The sequence below is a fragment of the Rana temporaria genome, chromosome 1 (genome assembly GCF_905171775.1).
Source record: "Rana temporaria chromosome 1, aRanTem1.1, whole genome shotgun sequence".
Lineage (NCBI taxonomy): Eukaryota > Metazoa > Chordata > Amphibia > Anura > Ranidae > Rana > Rana temporaria.
Window position 1 is genome coordinate 289147020 of NC_053489.1, and position 18666 is coordinate 289165685.

Below are 18666 nucleotides of genomic sequence, written 5' to 3' on the forward strand. Positions count from 1 at the left end.
AAGCAACGCAGTTTTTCCGGTCCATCCTCTACTCGAGGATGTCATATTTCAGGATTGGATCAAGCCAGATAGAGTCTTTTTACCACCTACAAAATTCTCTGTTTTATATCCTATGGAGGAGAAATTCTCCAAAAGGTGGGCGCCCCCGGCGGTGGACGCAGCCATCTCCTGTGTGAACAGATCTTTAACTTGCCCTGTAAAAAACTTACAGGTGTTTAAGGATCCGGTTGATAAACGCTTGGAAACATTACTTAAGGCCTCCTTTACTTCAGCAGGGGCGATAGTTCAGCCCGCTGTGGCTGCTATTGGAGTTGCCCAAGCATTATCAGATAAGACTAAGCAAATGCTTAAACTTATCCCTGCCCAACAGGCAGAGGAATTTTCGGATATACCCAGGGCTATACGCTTTACGGTGGATGCCATCAAGGACTCCATCCAGCAGGCGTCACGTTTATCCTTATTTCTAATCCATATGAGAAGGCTCTTATGGTTGAAGAATTGGGAGGCTGAGCCCCCGTGCAAAAAACTCCTGGTAGGGTTTCCCTTCCACGGAGGACGTCTCTTCAGAGAAGATCTGGATAGATATATTCAGACTATATCAAGCGGCAAAAGCACTCTCTTGCCAGTCAAGAAGAAGGCCCGAGGGCCCGCATTTAAGCGCCAGCCCCCCCGGGGCAGGGGCCCTCTAATACCAAACAGTATCGACGGCCTCCTGCAAGATCAGGATTTAATAATAAGCCGCAGGGCCAAGCCACGGGGGGCAAGAAGCAGTGGTACCGCAAGCCTGCGAAGCCAGCCCCCAAGTCGGCCTTATGAAGGGGCGCCCCCACCCACGATGGTGGGGGGGAAGGCTGCGTCTCTTTGCAGAGGTTTGGGAGGCCAGCATTCCCGACTGCTGGGTACGGTCTTCCGTGACCACGGGCTACAAACTAGAATTTCTAAAATTCCCTCCTCCTCATTACCAGGAGACAAGAGTACCAGGCGACCCTGTGAAAAGAGCCGCATTGATGGCGGCATTGAATCATCTGCTATGCCAGAAGGTGATAGGTAGAAGTACCAGTCCGGGAACAGGGATTGGGGTTCTACTCCAACTGTTTATCATCCCAAAGCCCAACGGCGATGTCAGGGCCAATCTTGGACTTAAAGGGAGTAATGCGTACCTAAAGGTCCGCTCATTCCGGATGGAAACTATTCGGTCAGCTGTCGCCGTGCTCCAGAAGGACGACTTCATGGCGTCCATAGACATAAAGGATGCTTACCTTCATGTGCCAATTTTTCAGCACATCAAGTATTTCTACGCTTCGCGGTGGCTCAGCGTCATTTCCAATTTGTGGCGCTCCCCTTCGGTTGGCTACAGCCCCCCGGGTATCACGAAGGTCCTAGCCCCAAATCCTAGCCAATCTAAGGACCCAAGGGGTCACGGTCCTGGCTTACCTGGACGACCTCTTGGTCGTAGTACCACACGTCTCCTGGCCTGGAACGAGCAGTGGCCCTCACCGGTTCAGTACCTCGAGAGGTTCGGCTGGGTCCTAAATCGAGATAAGGTCAGCATTCCTCTGCCCACAAAGGCTGCTGGAATATCTCGGCATGAGATTGGAAACAGAACAACAAAAGGTGTTCCTACCCCTATTAAAGGTCAAGGCCATCAAAGAGCTAATACAAATAGTTCTAAGAAAGAAAAGGCCAACTGTTCGCCTATGTATGCGACTACTAGGCAAGATGGTGGCCACATTCGAGGCGGTTCCGTACGCTCAGAGCCACACTCGCATCCTGCAGGCAGCCATCCTGTCAGCATGGAGCAGGAGGCCTCTCTCCAAGAGTGCGGCAAAGTCTATCTTGGTGGTTAAACCCTCAGAATCTCCTGAAGGGAAAGACTTTCAGTCCTGTGACCTGGAAGATAGTAACCACAGACGCCAGCCTGATAGGCTGGGGAGCAATTTTGGATGGTTGCATTTGCCAGGGCACTTGGGCAGCGGCAGAGAAGCAGTTGCCCATCAATATCTTGGAGCTCAGAGCTGCTCGACTAGCCCTCAGGGCTTGGACGTCCAAACTACAAGGGTTCCCGGTGAGAATACAATCGGACAATGCCACGGCGGTGGCATATATAAATCACCAAGGGGGAACCAAGAGTCAAGCCGCTCAGAAAGAAGTGAGCTTGATTTTCTTGTGGGCAGAAGCCCATGTGCCCTGCATATCGGCTATATTCATTCCCGGAGTGGACAACCTACAGGCGGACTCTGTTGCCGGGGGAGTGGTCTCTGCATCCACAGGTCTTTCAGACACTCTGCCAGAAATGGGGAGTGCCGGACGTGGATATCATGGCATCGAGACTGAACAAGAAGCTAGACAGGTTTCATGTCCCGCACAAGGGATCCCAGGGCCTGCGGAACCGATGCGTTAGTTTGCCCTTGGCATCAGTTCAAACTTATTTATGCATTTCCCCCGCTCCAGTTACTACCCCGCCTGCTGCGCAGGATCAGGGTGGAGCACATACCAGTTATCCTGGTAGCTCCAGTATGGCCCAGAAGGGCATGGTATTCACTAATCCTGAAGATGGTAGTGGGAGACCCTTGGACTCTTCCTCTACGGCCAGACCTGCTATCGCAAGGTCGATCCTCCACCCTGCCTTACGGCATCTAAATTTGACGGCCTGGAAGCTGAATCCCTGATTCTCAGGGGTAGAGGTCTGTCTCAGAAAGTAATCTCTACCCTAATCAGAGCCAGGAAACCGGTCTCTAGGGTGATTTATTACAGGGTCTGGAAGGCCTATGTAGGCTGGTGTGAGTCCAAGCGATGGCTTTCTCGCAAATTTACCATCGATAGAGTATTAAGTTTTCTCCAGCTAGGAGTGGATAAAGGACTGGCATTAAGCACAATCAAGGGACAGATTTCAGCTTTGTCAGTGTGGTTTCAGCGGCCGCTGGCCACCCACTCGCTGGTTAAGACCTTCATTCAAGGGGTCTTGCGTATTAATCCTCCAGTTAAATCCCCGCTTTGTCCGTGGGATTTAAATCTTGTTCTGTCAAGTTTACAGAAACAACCTTTTGAGCCGTTGGCTGAAATTCCTTTGGTTCTACTGACAAGGAAGTTAGTATTTTTGGTCGCCATAGTTTCCGCCAGAAGAGTATCGGAACTGGCAGCCTTATCCTGTAAGGAACCATATCTTATTTTACATAAGGACAAGGTCGTTCTCCGCCTTCATCCTTCCTTCCTACCAAAGGTTATATCCAGTTTTCATCTAAACCAGGATTTGGTATTACAATCCTTCTTTCCTAAACCTACTTCCAAAAAGGAAGGGTTGCTGCATACCTTGGATATTGTCAGGGCCATGAAGGCCTATCTTAAAGCTACAGAGAAGATCCGGAAAACAGATGTGTTGTTCATTTTACCGGATGGGCCCAAAAAGGGGCAGGCAGCTGCAAAATCCACCATCTCGAGGTGGATTAAACAGTTAATCACTCAGGCCTACGGCTTGAAGGGGTTGCCTCCTCCGTTATCATTAAAGGCTCATTCTACTAGGGCCATGGGCGCCTCCTGGGCAGCACACCACCAGATCTCTATGGCTCAAGTTTGCAAGGCGGCAACCTGGTCTTCTGTCCACACGTTTACAAAGTTCTACCAGTTGGACGTAAGAAGGAATACTGATACAGCCTTTGGGCAGGCACTGCTGCGGGCTGCAGTTTGAGACCCTCGGGTTCCGGGGGCTCCCTTTTGAGTAAAATTTAAAAATTATTTTTTTCTCAACTAAGTTGGATTTAATATGATTTAAGTATATCTCTAAATTAAATCCTTTTGTCTTGGGAAGATGTCTCCCTCCCCTCATTGTAAGCATTGCTTTGGGACATCCCACATAGTAATGAATATGCCGCTCTGTGTCCCGTGATGTACGAGAAAGAAAAAGGGATTTTTAATACAGCTTACCTGTAAAATCCTTTTCTTGGAGTACATCACGGGACACAGAGCTCCCACCCCTCTTATGGGGACCATTTTGGGAGGCATACTGCTTGCTACAAAACTGAGGTACTCCTCCTATGGGAGGGGGTTATATAGGGAGGGGCACTTCCTGTTTGAGATTGCCAGTGTCCATCACCTGAAGGTACTCCATATAACCCACATAGTAATGAATATGCCGCTCTGTGTCCCGTGATGTACTCCAAGAAAAGGATTTTACAGGTAAGCTGTATTAAAAATCCCTTTTTCCTTTTTCAGGTGTGGAGAGGCAGTAGAGAAAAACAAGAGACTTATTACACTTGATCAGAAGGAATATCAGCAAGAACTGAAGAAGAATTACAACAAACTGAAAGAGAATCTCCGTCCCATGATTGAACGCAAGATTCCAGAGTTGTACAAAATTGTGGTAAAGACTCCAAGTGACGCAAGGTGTGTGTTACCAGTGTTGTAATTCATTCCTTTAGCAATATAGTAAGTAACAAAAATAATAATATAGGCCACTGCTTTATCAGATGTCCTCGGCAAACAGTGCCTGCTGAATGAGTCTGGGAGAACTGTCAAAAAATTCCTCAACTTATCCTGAACTGCCTCACTGTGGTCCTTCGCAATGAATAACAATTTTAAGGCATTAGAGAGCAGCCAGTCATGCCCTGAGGCTACCCCTTTACACCTATGCCTTCTGCAAAAGCTTAGTGAAATGTGCTGTGGTGCCATTTATTCCAAATTGCACCCTAATGCACAAATTTATTAGAGGCTGTTGGACCTGTGTTTTGTTAAAATTTTGCATCAGGCCCAGTTTTTCTTCCGCTGTGGTGTGTTATCAGAGCATTCAGTATGAATTGGCAGCCTTAAAGAGGAAGTTTGCAAAGGAACTTAAAAAGGAAATAAACCCTGATGGGTTTTACTTCCTCTTTATTTCCCTGCAAAGGTAAAGCATAATGGGCTACTATGCATCGCATAGTAGCCCATTATGTGTCACCTATCTGAAACCGAAGCCTGCGATGTCCCCGCTGTAGACATCGGTGCATGGCTCTATTGTAAGTATCTCCTAAACCGTGTAGGTTTAGGAGATTTTTCCAGCACCTACAGGTAAGCCTTAATGTAGGCTTACCAGTAGGTAAAAGTGATTGTACAGGGTGTAAAACTTTTTTTTTTTTCATTTCAGATAGGATAAGAGAGGGTTATAGCTAGGGTTGTCCCGATACCACTTTTTTAGGACCGAGTACAAGTACCGATACTTTTTTTCATGTACTCGCCGATACCGATTACCGATACTTTTTTTTAAAATGCAGCCATGTGTCCCCAAATGCAGCCATGTCCCCAAGAAGAAAGCCAAGCCCCCGCCGTCTAGTTGATCTGCGCGCAGGGAACATTTAATTTGAATAGCTGTGTGTTCCCCGCCGCGCGTCGTCATATATAGCCCTTCCCTCTTGTCCGGGCGCTTTGATAGACAGATCACCAGTCCAATCCTGGGATGGGTGATTTGTCTATCAAAGTGCCCGGACACGGGGGAGGGGCTATATATGACGACGCGCAGCGGGGAACACACAGTTATTCAAATGAAAGCTGTTATGTTCCCCAAGCGCTGATCAACTAGACGGCGGCGGGGAGGAGGGCTTGGCTTTCTCTTTGGGGACTAGACGGCGGCAGCAGCTCTCCTCCATTAGTGACAAACCCGAGGACTGCTCTCCGCCTGCTCTCGGGTGAAAAAAAAATTAGGGTGAAGCATCGGGAGCATTTGCACGAGTACAAATACTGGTGCAAATGCTCAGTATCGGTATCGGGACAACCCTAGTTATAGCCCCTGTCAGATTTTTTTTCACCATCTCAGTCCCATTGCAGAGATTTCCCTTCACTTCCTGTTCCATAGCCAAACAGGAAGTGAGAGGATATGATATCTCTGCAAATTAAAGGATTTTTTGGGGGACCCCCAACTCACCAGAACTAGTGTCCCCATTGGAATATTTCCAATCTATTCCTTTTCTGGGGACAGAACAAATAGTGGGTGAATTTCCTTTTACGAGGGGCACATACAGCAATAAAAACTGACAGGAGCTCTAATTCTTCACCACAAAAACAATTCTTCTGTCCAAAACAAAAAAAAAGTTTTGCCTTTAGTTATACTTCAACACCGCATACATGACACTTGCAAAGCACAAGTATGAATTGCGAAGGGGCCCTTTATTCAGTTCTTCCTCCTCTTAGCTTTTTTTAGCCATAGCTGCTGAACCATGTTCACTTTGGACAAGTTGTGTAACAACTCTTAAAAGAAGCAGAGAATAGACAAAAACAGAAGAAGGAAGTGGAGAGAGAGAGACCACTATAGTGTAATAGTAGTAAATTAAAATAATTTCAGTGTGCATAAAGAAGCAGGAAGAAGTTTCTACTTGCTTCTCTTAAAGACTAACTGCACTCATATTAGAATTGAGTTTTCTTAAAAATCACCTTTCCCTTTTAATCTGCAGCCACTGTCATTTTCTGAAAATGCAATATGGCTACCTGCTTGTGTGATTGGCTCACTCATTTTCCCAGAAGTCTACCCTAAGATACAAATCAAATTTCAGGCATCCCCTGGAACAAAAATTACATTTTTGGTGAGATACTCCCAATAGAAAATCACATCTAAAGGAATGCAGACCCAGCAGCTTTCCTCATTAGTGCCCTGCAGGTGCCACAGCGGATTAATAATTATGAAACCACTCCCATTAGACTCACTTTCTTACCCTGTTTCCCCGAAAATAAAACCTACCCCTAAAATAAGACCTAGCGTAATTTTCCAGGAGGACTGCAATATAAGCCCTACCCCGAAAATAAGCCCTAGTTTAAAATCCTATAACCCACTCTATTACAGTAGTACACAATGTACAATGTGTGTGTTTCTGTAACATAAATGCAGGGAAGAGAGCTCCGGCAGGTCACAAAAGCGCAGAGCGGTGCTATAATGAAGGTATTTGGCACAATTATATTACAGAAATACACACATTGTACATTATATACTACAGTAATAGAGTGGATTACAAGATTTTACAAGCATTTTAACTAAGTTCACACTGGGGATTCCTAACAGGTCGAGAGAGGGGAAGAGAAGACCGCACATTACATGGTAAGACCTACCCCAAAAATAAGCCCTACTGTGTCTTTTGTTGCCAAAATTAATATAAGACCCGGGCTTATTTTCGGGGAAACACGGTACATGGGCACAGTGAAACAGAGGGATTTCTTCAGAATAACAAAAGTTAGAAACCTGCACCAAAGTTTGTTAAAATCCTTGCAATGTACATTGATCACCCAGGGGAAGTGTTTTGTTCTCAATAAAAGTGGAGTTACGCTTTAAGATTGCAAATCACCATGTACGTGGACTAAAACCTAATAGACCAGAAGGTACCATATTTATCGGCGTATACCGCACACTATTTTGCCCTGAAAATCAGGGCAAAATCGTGGGTGCGCGGTATACGCCGATACCCGCTTTCTCGCGCTGAATTTGAATACTGCGCCGGCATATACCGAGCGCAGTACACTCGTGTATCTTCGGGCAGTTTCGGCGCCTCTCGCGTTTACGTCCTGGACGTAAAGGACGTCACCACGAGAGTAGCCGAGCCTGCCCGACGATACACGAGTGTACTGCGCTCGGTATATGTCGGCGCAGTATTCAAACTTGGCGCGGGAACGAGCGGGGAGGACGCCGCAGAAGGACGCCGGACCCGACGAAGAGGACACCCAAAGCCGCAGACGGACGCCGGACCCGACGAGGCCGCCGATGGACGCCACGGAAGACACCAAAACTGTAAGTACAAAAAATCTTTTTTTCACAGGAATCCGGGTCAAGTTTAGGGGTGCGCGCTATACCCCGGTAAATACGGTACATTAAAAAATCACAACCACATTCATAGCAAAGGCACCCAACAGAGAGCAGTTACAACATATTTGTCGATAAACAGCAGTTTCTTTATACAAAGGGATTCATAACATGTTTTCTGACTCAGAGGCCACTTCATCAAATTAAACTCCCTAGTGTGTCTGAAATTCCAGCTGACGGCAGCAGGGAGTTGTGTAGGGGGGTTATTTACTAAAACTGGAGAGTGCAAACTCTGGTACATCTCTGCATAGACCCAATCAGCTTCCAGGTTTTATTGCCAAAGCTTAAAAAGGATGTAAACTCACTCTCATCCTTTCTGCCATGGTGCTGATCTATAAGGATATAGACGCCTCCACGCCTCCTGCATGTATCCTTACCTGTCAAATGTCTCCCCTCTGTCTGTTATAAGAACTGAAAAACTGCAGATTCTGTGGGTGGATCTGTTGTCTGGAGCTCTGTGGGTGGAGTCGTGATGTCAGTACACTCCCCGCCCACCTCTACACTCCCCTTGTCAACATGCATTTTTTCCTGTGTATTTCTTACACAAAATTCTGCTATGATCACCAACATCCAGTCAAAATCCAGAAAAGTAACCACATGACTTCAGAAAAGGAGTGGGGGTGGGAATTTAAAAATTATGCCGGTCTCAGGCTAGTGCATGAGATATGTAAATAACCTGTCATTCACAGCAAGGGGGAAGAACGGACAAAAGCTTTCTCCTGTTTGTCCGTTTATTTCACTGACAAAAGAAAAAAGGATTGCTCAGAGCTGGATTAACTCTTTGTGGCAAGACTGGGCACAGATGATAGGAAATCTTTTACTCTACATTGTGACATCAAAAAAAAAATTGGGTTTACATCCACTTTAACCACTTGAGATCCGCGCTATAGACGAAATACGTCCGCAGCGCGGCTCTCAAGTGCCAAGTGGCCGTTTAAAAACGGCCTTTATGTGCATTACCCGCGCGCGCCACTGGGTGGCGCGCGGCGGGTAAAAACTGTCCCGACGCATCGCCGAAGACCCGATGCGTGTACCTGGCGGCCGCGATGTCCGCCGGGTACACGCGATCGTCGGTGACACGGTAGGTGACAGCAGGAACGTGGAGCTCTGTGTGTAAACACAGAGCTCCACGTGCTGTGAGAGGAGAGGAGACCGATCTGTGTCTCTTGTACATAGGGACACAGCATCGGTCCCCTCCCCCAGTCACCCCCCTCCCCCCACACAGTTATAACACACCCAGGCTACACAGTTAACCCCTTCCTCACCCCCTAGTGTTAACCCCTTCACTGCCAGTCACATTTATACAGTAATTAGTGCATTTTTATATCACTGATCGCCGTATAAATGTGAATGGCGCCAAATTTGTGTCAAAAGTGTCCGATACGTCCGCCGCAATATCCAGTCCCAATAAAAATCGCAGATCGCCGCCATTACTAGTAAAAAAAAAAATAATAAAAAAAATCATAATTCTGTTCCCCATTTTGTAGGCGCTATAACTTTTGCGCAAACCAGTCGCTTATTGTGATTTTTTTTTTTTTTTTACAAAAATACGTCGAAAAATACGTATCGGCCTTAACTGAGAAAAAAAATAGTTTTTTAAAAAAAAATTGGGATATTTATTATAGCAACAAGTAAAAAAAAAATATATTTTTTTTAAATTGTTGCTCTTTTTTTGTTTATAGCGCAAAAAATAAAAACCGCAGAGGTGATCAAATACCACCAAAAGAAAGCTCTATTTGTGGGGAAAAAAAGGACGCCAATTTTGTTTGGGAGCCACGTCGCACGACCGCGCAATTGTCAGTTAAAGCGACGCAGTGCCGGACGCTGAGATTTCGCCTGGGAACGAAGGGGGTTTATGTGCCCAGTAAGCAAGTGGTTAATTGAACGAGCTGAAGTTAGATGCTGATTGGCTACCATGCACAGCTGCACCAGATTCTGAGAGCACCCGTTTTAGTAAATCTACCCCTGGATATCCTACATGTCTGGATGTTGATGAGTTATGTAATACTATTAGTTTTGTTTTTAACGTTTTAGAATGGGGTGCCTCGAGGTTGTGCAGAATTTTAAAGGGTGCCTATGTTGAAAATGCCAACTTTATAAGAAGGTATGCACTTAGCACCTGGATCATATTCGGCTCTCATTTCTTATCTCTGCACTGAACATATTTGACATTTCTTGCTGATGGAGTGTTTACTTCTTGATAAAAATAGGGAGTGTAAATCACTCGCTGCCGCCTTGATCAGGCTTCGTGTGTGTCCTGTAACACTTGTCCATTACCAATGTCATTGCCAGTGTGCCACAGTCTGTTTATTCAGTGGGAAACTTGTCCGTGCTTTGAGTCAGTTTGTGACTGACAAATGGCTTAGTGACAAAGAAGCTTTTATTTCTGTAGATTGTAAACAGAATAAGGATTCTCAGAGTAGTGGGCTGGAGGCTTCCTTCACTTCACAGATGGCTGGAGCTAGGTGAAAGCATTCCAGGCATGCAGGGAATTGCAGGCAAGCTTGATCTGTGTTTTGTTCTTGTCATGGAGAAGGATGTCTAATTAACAGAGAATGGATTTGTTGACCACAACATTTTCATTCCAATCTGATATCACCTCTTCTGATATGGAAAGCAGGTAGATTGTCTAGTTTGGGCTTTTTTATAATTAATTGGAATTCTCAACTAATGTTTAAACAAAATTATACTATCATTAAGTGTAGGTTCACCTTCGCAAATCCCCCTATGCACGTCTGCATCATTAGAATAGTACATACCAGAGCTCCACCTGTGGTGCATTTCTTCCCTTTACAGATGCAGGTATTGGGGGTTCCTCTACAAAAACCACTGGTCCCTTATCCCTCTCCCTGCAAACAGTAATGCACCACCTAGTGGCTGCTATGGGCCATGCAGACTGTGCATTTGTGCAGTACATTCTCTCTGGCTTTTGTGGAGCTGCATTTGTAATAGAGGGACATGCCCCATTTGCAACAGGGGTATACACTATTCCAAGGATATAGAATTGTATAGGGGGATTTTTGGAAAGTCTTCCTCAAGGTCAGGGCCAGATTTACACTGTACAGTGACGCACGACCGCGCAATTGTCAGTTACCAGTGCCAAATTGTAAAAAGTGCTCTGGTCAAGAAGGGGGTAAAATCTTCAGGGGGTGAAGCGGTTAATAGCCATTCAAACCCCTTTGTGTCAACTTGTGTGCATGTTATCAGGACAAAATCACCAGGGTATGTGAACTTTTGATCAGGGTAATTTGATTGATAATAAATGGCTTCAGCCAAACACTAACCATAAGTGTTAGAAAAGTTTTTGTGTTCTCATTCATATTCTCTGAAAAATGGTCAAGAAATCATAAATTCTGCCAGGGTATGTAATCTTATGAGAACAACTATCTATATATATATATATATATATATATATATATATATATATATATATATATATATATATATATATATACACACACACACACACACAGTGCCATGCGAAAGTATTTGGCCCCCTTGAACTTTGCGATCTTTTGCCACATTTCAGGCTTCAAACATAAAGATATAAAGCTGTAATTTTTTTTTTGAAGAATTGAAACTAAATTTATTAGATATTTCAAACTTATTTAACAAATAAAAAGCTGAAAAATTTGGCGTGCAAAATTATTCAGCCCCCTCAAGTTAATACTTTGTAGCGCCACCTTTTGCTGTGATTACAGCTGTAAGTCGCTTGGGGTATGTCTCTATCAGTTTGGCACATCGAGAGACTGAAATTTTTGCCCATTCCTCTTTGTAAAACAGCTTGAGCTCAGTGAGGTTGGATGGAGAGCGTTTGTGAACAGCAGTTTTCAGTTCTTTCCACAGATTCTCCATTGGATTCAGGTCTGGACTTTGACTTGGCCATTCTAACACCTGGATATGTTTATTTGTGAACCATTCCATTGTAGATTTTGCTTTATGTTTTGGATCATTGTCTTGTTGGAAGACAAATCTCCGTCCCAGTCTCAGGTCTTTTGCATACTCCATCAGGTTTTCTTCCAGAATTGTCCTGTATTTGGCTCCATCCATCTTCCCATCAATTTTAACCATGTTCCCTGTCCCTGCTGAAGAAAAGCAGGCCCAAACCATGATGCTGCCACCACCATGTTTGACAGTGGGGATGGTGTGTTCAGGGTGATGAGCTGTGTTGCTTTTACGCCAAACATAACGTTTTGCATTGTTGCCAAAAAGTTCGATTTTGGTTTCATCTGACCAGAGCACCTTCTTCCACATGTTTGGTGTGTCTCCCAGGTGGCTTGTGGCAAACTTTAAACGACACTTTTTATGAATATCTTTAAGAAATGGCTTTCTTCTTGCCACTCTTCCATAAAGGCCAGATTTGTGCAGTATACGACTGATTGTTGTCCTATGGACAGAGTCTCCCACCTCAGCTGTAGATCTCTGCAGTTCATCCAGAGTGATCATGGGCCTCTTGGCTGCATCTCTGATCAGTCTTCTCCTTGTATGAGCTGAAAGTTTAGAGGGACGGCCAGGTCTTCGTAGATTTGCAGTGGTCTGATACTCCTTCCATTTCAATATTATCGCTTGCACAGTGCTCCTTGGGATGTTTAAAGCTTGGCAAATCTTTTTGTATCCAAATTCGGCTTTAAACTTCTCTACAGCAGTATCTCGGACCTGCCTGGTGTGTTCCTTGTTCTTCATGATGCTCTCTGCGCTTTAAACGGACCTCTGAGACTATCACAGTGCAGGTGCATTTATACGGAGACTTGATTACACACAGGTGGATTCTATTTATCATCATTAGTCATTTAGGTCAACATTGGATCATTCAGAGATCCTCACTGAACTTCTGGAGAGAGTTTGCTGCACTGAAAGTAAAGGGGCTGAATAATTTTGCACGCCCAATTTTTCAGTTTTTTATTTGTTAAAGTTTGAAATATCCAATAAATTTTGTTCCACTTCATGATTGTGTCCCACTTGTTGTTGATTCTTCAAAATTTTTTACAGTTTTATATCTTTATGTTTGAAGCCTGAAAGGTCGCAAAGTTCAAGGGGGCCGAATACTTTCGCAAGGCACTGTGTATATATATATATATATATATATATATATATATATATATATATATATATATATATATATATGTATATATACATACATACAGTATATATTCCAGCACATTCAAGGAGGAAGGCATTTTGTAATCTTCATTTTTTTTTATTTAGTTTTTTTTTGTTTGCAACAAATTATGTGCATGTGATATTTTTCTTGTCATGCTGTGTGGCCCAAATAATTCTTCACTGTGACTTTTTTGTCTTTCAGGGGACTTTTCACCAGGTCCAGCTTCAGAAAATATGATTTACAAATCTCTCAAAGCAATTGTTGAGCCTAAAGAACCACATAATCTAAATGAACAAAGACCTCCTGCATTCAACGATCTATACATTAAAGTTAATAATATTTTATCTCCAGTAAGGACTACAAAATAATTATAATAGTTTACGTAACTAAAGCTGAACTCCAGGTATACAGCTTAGAGCTCTGGTAAACGCATACACAGGAGCTTTTACATGACAAGAGGTTTGTAATTTTACTATCCAGTCTTGAAATTTGCACAGCTCTGTCTCACTTCTCCCTGCAGTTTTTAAAGCCCAAATGAATGCTGGTGTCAAGACAGTTTAAGGTACAGTATCTCACAAAAGTGAGTACACCCCTCACATTTTTGTAAATATTTTATTATATCTTTTCATGTGACAACACTGAAGAAATAAATGACACTTTGCTACAATGTAAAGTAGCGAGTGTACAGCTTGTATAACTGTGTAAATTTGCTGTCCCCTCAAAATAACTCAACACCAGGGCCATCTTAAAAGCACTATGGGCCCCTGGGCAAAGTAATGCTATAGGGCCCCTACAAGCTTGCCCCAATATACGCACCTACTCTCAAGAATGAAAGTACAATATTTCTACTTTACAGCGTGTCACTTGCTACTGTCCCCTGCCACTAGATTCAGCGTGTCACTTGCCCACCGTCACCTGCCTTCAGATTCAGCGTGTCACTTGTCCCCTTTCACCAGATTCAGTGTGTCATTTGCCTACCGTCCCTTGTCACCAGATTCAGCGTCACTTACCCACTGTCACCTTCCTCCAGATTCAGCGTGTCACTTGCCACTGTCACCTGCCTCCAGATTCAGCGTGTCACTTGCCACTGTCACCTGCCTCCAGATTCAGCATGTCACTTGCCACCGGTTCCTTGTCACTAGATTCAGTGTGCCATTTAGACATTAGTTATTGTGTTGAGTTATTTTGAGGGGACAGCAAATTTCTACAAGCTGTACACTCACTACTTTACATTGTACCAAAGTGTAATTTCTTCAGTCACATGAAAAGATATAATAAAATATTTACAAAATTGTCAGGGGTGTACTCACTTTTGTGAGATACTGTACATTTATAAATTTTTTAATGAATGCATGACTGTATTTAATGGAGTTTTTATTATGTGCCTGGCATTCAACTTAGAAATGCAGTAGGAATGAAAACCTTTCTTGCAAGACTTTGCGTTGTATATGTTAAAGAAAATCTGCCCGATACCTGTGTAGTAACGTGGAAATACTCCCAGTTCACCTTCTCTTTTGTAAGCAAGAATTGACTAAAGTATGTCTCTTAATATATAATGGTACCAAGAAGGCATAATTGTATTTACGAGGTAGTATTGTAATACAGAATTCACCAGTAGGTGGTGCTGAAAGTGACCTAAAATATCAGTTCTGAGTCCCAGCAAAATCAATGAGCTGCTGTTAGTCATTGCATCAGCCCACCTTTAGAAACAGAACTTAGGGTTGATTTTCTAAAGCTGGAGCACTCCGAATCGGATGCAGCTGTGTATGGTAGCCAATCAGCTTCCAACTTCAGCTTGTTTAATTAAGCTTGGACAAAAAACCTTGAATCAGATTGGCTCCCATGCAGAGCTGCACCAGATTTTGCACTCTCCAGTTTTCATAAATCAACCAATTCGTGTCTAGGGTACATAAAACTTGGTACTTAGGGATGCCAACAGATGAGATTTCATACAGTTTAGTAAATAAAAGGTTCAATAAAGCACAACGGTACTGCCAATGGCGACTGTGCACTCTTTTATGTCTGCAAGGTAGACGTAGAGGTGTAAATATAACTGTAAAAGTATAGAAGACTAGAAATACTGCAGAGAAAAGCATTTATTCTGTAGGAGGTTATTTTACTATTTATATAATTTTCCTGTCTCACATAGATGTATAGATTCATATAACGAAATGGTACCATATTTTTCTGTGTTATTTTTACAGATGTTAACTTTATAAAAGTATTTTCCTTTTTTGTATATTTGAGAATGAGTTGTACAATATTTTGTAGTTAAATTAACCACAGACATTCCACAGAGGCTATTTTTAAAATTCTACTTTTTATAGTCTTTTTTTTATTAATAACTGTGTTTTAAGTGATTTTACTATGCCAGTATTTGCTTTGGAAAAAAGTGTGATTTCTTTATGTTAAAAGTAATAAAGGAAGCTGTTGCTTGCGTATGTCTTTAATTGGTTGATAATTGTAAACATTTGTTGGGTTTACCATGTATACACAGTTTTATCATCTGGTTCTTGCATGAAGATTAGGGTTTAAAGGGGTTGTCCCGATTGGTGGCCCCTATCCTCGTCTTCTGGGGTCCCTCGGCGGCTGTTTCAGCTCCTTCCCGCAAGAGCTAACCCCCCTCTGGGAAGCGCTCACCCAAGGGGGTTAGCTATTGGGCACGCTCCCATGTGATACACTCGGCCCGGCGCCCCGTATCATTGATTTGATTGACAGCAGCGGGAGCCAATGGCTGCACTGCTATTAATCATCCAATGAAGAGCTGGGGGAAAGCAATGCGGGATCGCGCCCTTGGAGATTCGGGGCTTAGGTAAATAAAACGGGGGCTCTGGGGGGCCGGAGAGTGCAAGGTATTTTTTCACCTTAATATATAGGATGCATTAAGGTGAAAAAACACGAAGCTTTACAACCCCCTTAATTAATTTAATACAGTACGCTTCATATTTATAGAATATAACAACTGAGGATCGGATTGCCCATATACAGTGACGAGAAAAATTGTATGTAGTCTCATGGACCCAAGTACATATCAAGTTCTATAATTCTGTATCTCCTCCTTGGTCCCGGACTGCAACACACATGGTTCAACCCCTTCCCCATTTACCCTTCATCTACAACCTGCTTTATGAGCTTCAGAGATGTTTGAATAAAAAAAATAATCAGTATTAAAAACATTAGGGTGTATTTAATGCACAAAGAGCAATACAGTGCATGTTACTAATGGTAACATACAAAAATTTGGATTTAGAAGTAAATATAAATGTCAAGATTAAAGCAGGACTCCAGCCACAAGTACAAAAAAAATATAAAAATAAAAGCTTTTGCAGCAATATTCACATTCAATCCAGGACTGCTCCCTGCTATACTGCAATTCCACCTTTAGATGTCCTCTGTGTTCTAGTATGAATGGTGGCCCATGTCATTCAACTCACCTTCCCCTAAATATCTAAGGCATAGATTGGAACCCCTTGTCAGTTTTTGATATTGCTGTCTATGTTCCTGTTAAGGAGTTTCCCCATCTGTATTTGTCTCGTTTACAGGCTTCATCAAAAGTAAAAGTAAATGAAAGTCTCAAATTTGGGTTGTCCCCGAAACAGGAATAGAGGGGAAATCTTCCAATGTAGACACTAGTTCTGGTGACAACTAGGGATTTCCTCTCACTTCCTGTTGTGGCTATGGAAGTGAAAGGAAACATCCTCAATGGAATACAGATCCCATCCACAATGGGAAAATAAAAAAAGTTCTACTTCAGGGTGGCCATACGCTATACAATCCGACTATACAAACTCATTTGGATCTACCAACAACTATGTAGTCGTGGAAGATCTTTACTGATGTGATACAAACTGAATGGATTGCTTAGGTGTGTCTTATTACAGCACAGGGCCTAAGTGGTCGGCGCTTCCACTTAGCAGCACTAGGGGTTTTCAGTTTGAAAACCCAACAAGACACTATCTGGCTGGAGTTTGCATGTTCTCCCTGTGCCTGTGTGGGTTTCCTCTGGGTACTCCGGTTTCCTCCCATACTTCAAAAGACATGCTGGTAGGTTAATTGGCTCCTGTTTAAATTGGCCCCAATATACTGTATATATGAATGTGAGTTAGGGACCTTAGATTGTACTGTAAGCTCCTCGAGGGCAGGGACTGATGTAAATTTATGTACAATATATATGTAAATTGTCAGCGCTATAGAAGTACCTGAAATAAATATACTATCAATTTATTTATTTTATTTGACACTGATGCTCTTTATGGTCAGTTTGTGATATGAAATAATATCTATTATGATTAGGATTTGATATTTATTTTTTGTACTTGAGTATGAGCACTTTAAGGGACAGCACACCCTATTTTGTACTTCTGATTCTGTATCTAGTATTCAGATATTAGTGCTGCTGTTTCTTAACACACATCTATAATACACACGGAACACAAGATTTTTGATTGGTTTACATATGGATATGACAGGATAGAGATTCTACTAGAAAAATTTGCTGTTTTGCACAGTTACTGTAAGTTGAATGCTGCGGTTGCCTCCTGTATCATCTGTGGACTTAGCACAGGTTTCCTTTAATGCAAAATGTATTTTAAAGAAAAAAAAAATCCTCTCTTGGCCAACTAAATAGTGTGAGAATTTTAGGGAAACTCATTGCAGATACTCATCTGCTTTTTCAGTGTAACAATTTCCCAGTAATTGCACATGATGGGTGAGAAAGGCTGCCTCTTTTTAAATACTGCCCCCCTGGCATTCCTCTGTATGAGTCTTTCATATATGGAACATACCTGCATATTACCTCTTGCTTTCTACAAACTTCTGAAACAAGGAGTGAGAATGAATTACAAGAACAGGGAAACAACACAGAAGTCTTATCCTCAAACAGCATTTTTACTATATTTGCAATGCAGTAAAAATCAGAACACTGCCAGTTTTAGATACTTACTGCTGAAGGCAAACATGGCAGAGGAAGCAATTTTACACTGATATATATATCAGTTCTTTTCATATGGGCTGTCAGAAGGTCATGTAACTGTGTAGACCGAGACTGGCTGCTTCGGCAGGGCTTTCAATGTCTGGGTCTCAGCCTCACACATGACCTCTTGATAGCCCATGTGATCAGAGCTGTACAGGCAGCCTTGTTAAAGCGGACCTTCAGTCATTTTTTCAACTTTCCATCTATTAATTATTTTGCTCTTGTTTTAACTTTGGATAGTAAAACTGCCAGTAAATACCTTATACAGCCCACTTCCTGTTTTGTGTCTGGTAAAAAGCCTAGGCTTATGACATCATGCACAGCTCTCTCTCTCTCTCTCTCTCTCTCACACTCTCACGAGAGTTTGCCAGGAAGGGAGGTGGGTGAGTCGTAAGAGGGCCAATGAGAGCTGCAGGACTGCAGAGCTTGAGGTGTGTGTCTGTGTAAATCCAGGAAGTGAACAGGGAGCAGCTTCAGCTGCCCACAGTTAAAATGGTTGCAGCCAGACTCAGTGGAGGGAGCCTTCTGCAGCATATTTGGAAAGTACAGAATCACAGTATATATAAAACAATATGCAAAGTGGTTGGAGGGAAGCTTCAGAATGGCAAATATGTTTTTATTACAAAATATGTGCGCAAATTGCAGTTCCTCTTTAGGTTGACACATATTCTTGCTACCCAAGCCATTTTATTTGGTACTTTTAATTTCAGTCTTTACCAATGATTATCTAAAACTGGAAAAGTATACAATTTTCTCTGCCTTACAACCATAGTAAAGGTACAT

General features: G+C 42.9%; 1 protein-coding gene across 4 annotated transcripts in view; it reads left to right on the forward strand.

The window, feature by feature from the left end:
• The window catches only part of DOCK8 (dedicator of cytokinesis 8), a 225044-nt gene extending 211502 nt beyond the window's left edge, over nt 1-13542 (forward strand). For all 4 annotated transcript variants that reach the window (XM_040357049.1, XM_040357040.1, XM_040357065.1 and 1 more), the window contains 2 exons: nt 4210-4380; nt 13113-13542. In XM_040357049.1, the coding sequence (XP_040212983.1) occupies nt 4210-4380; nt 13113-13176 (235 nt within the window). In that variant the 3' untranslated portion in view covers nt 13177-13542. The remainder of the gene's footprint in view (nt 1-4209; nt 4381-13112) is intronic.
• The last annotated feature ends 5124 nt before the right edge of the window (nt 13543-18666 follow it).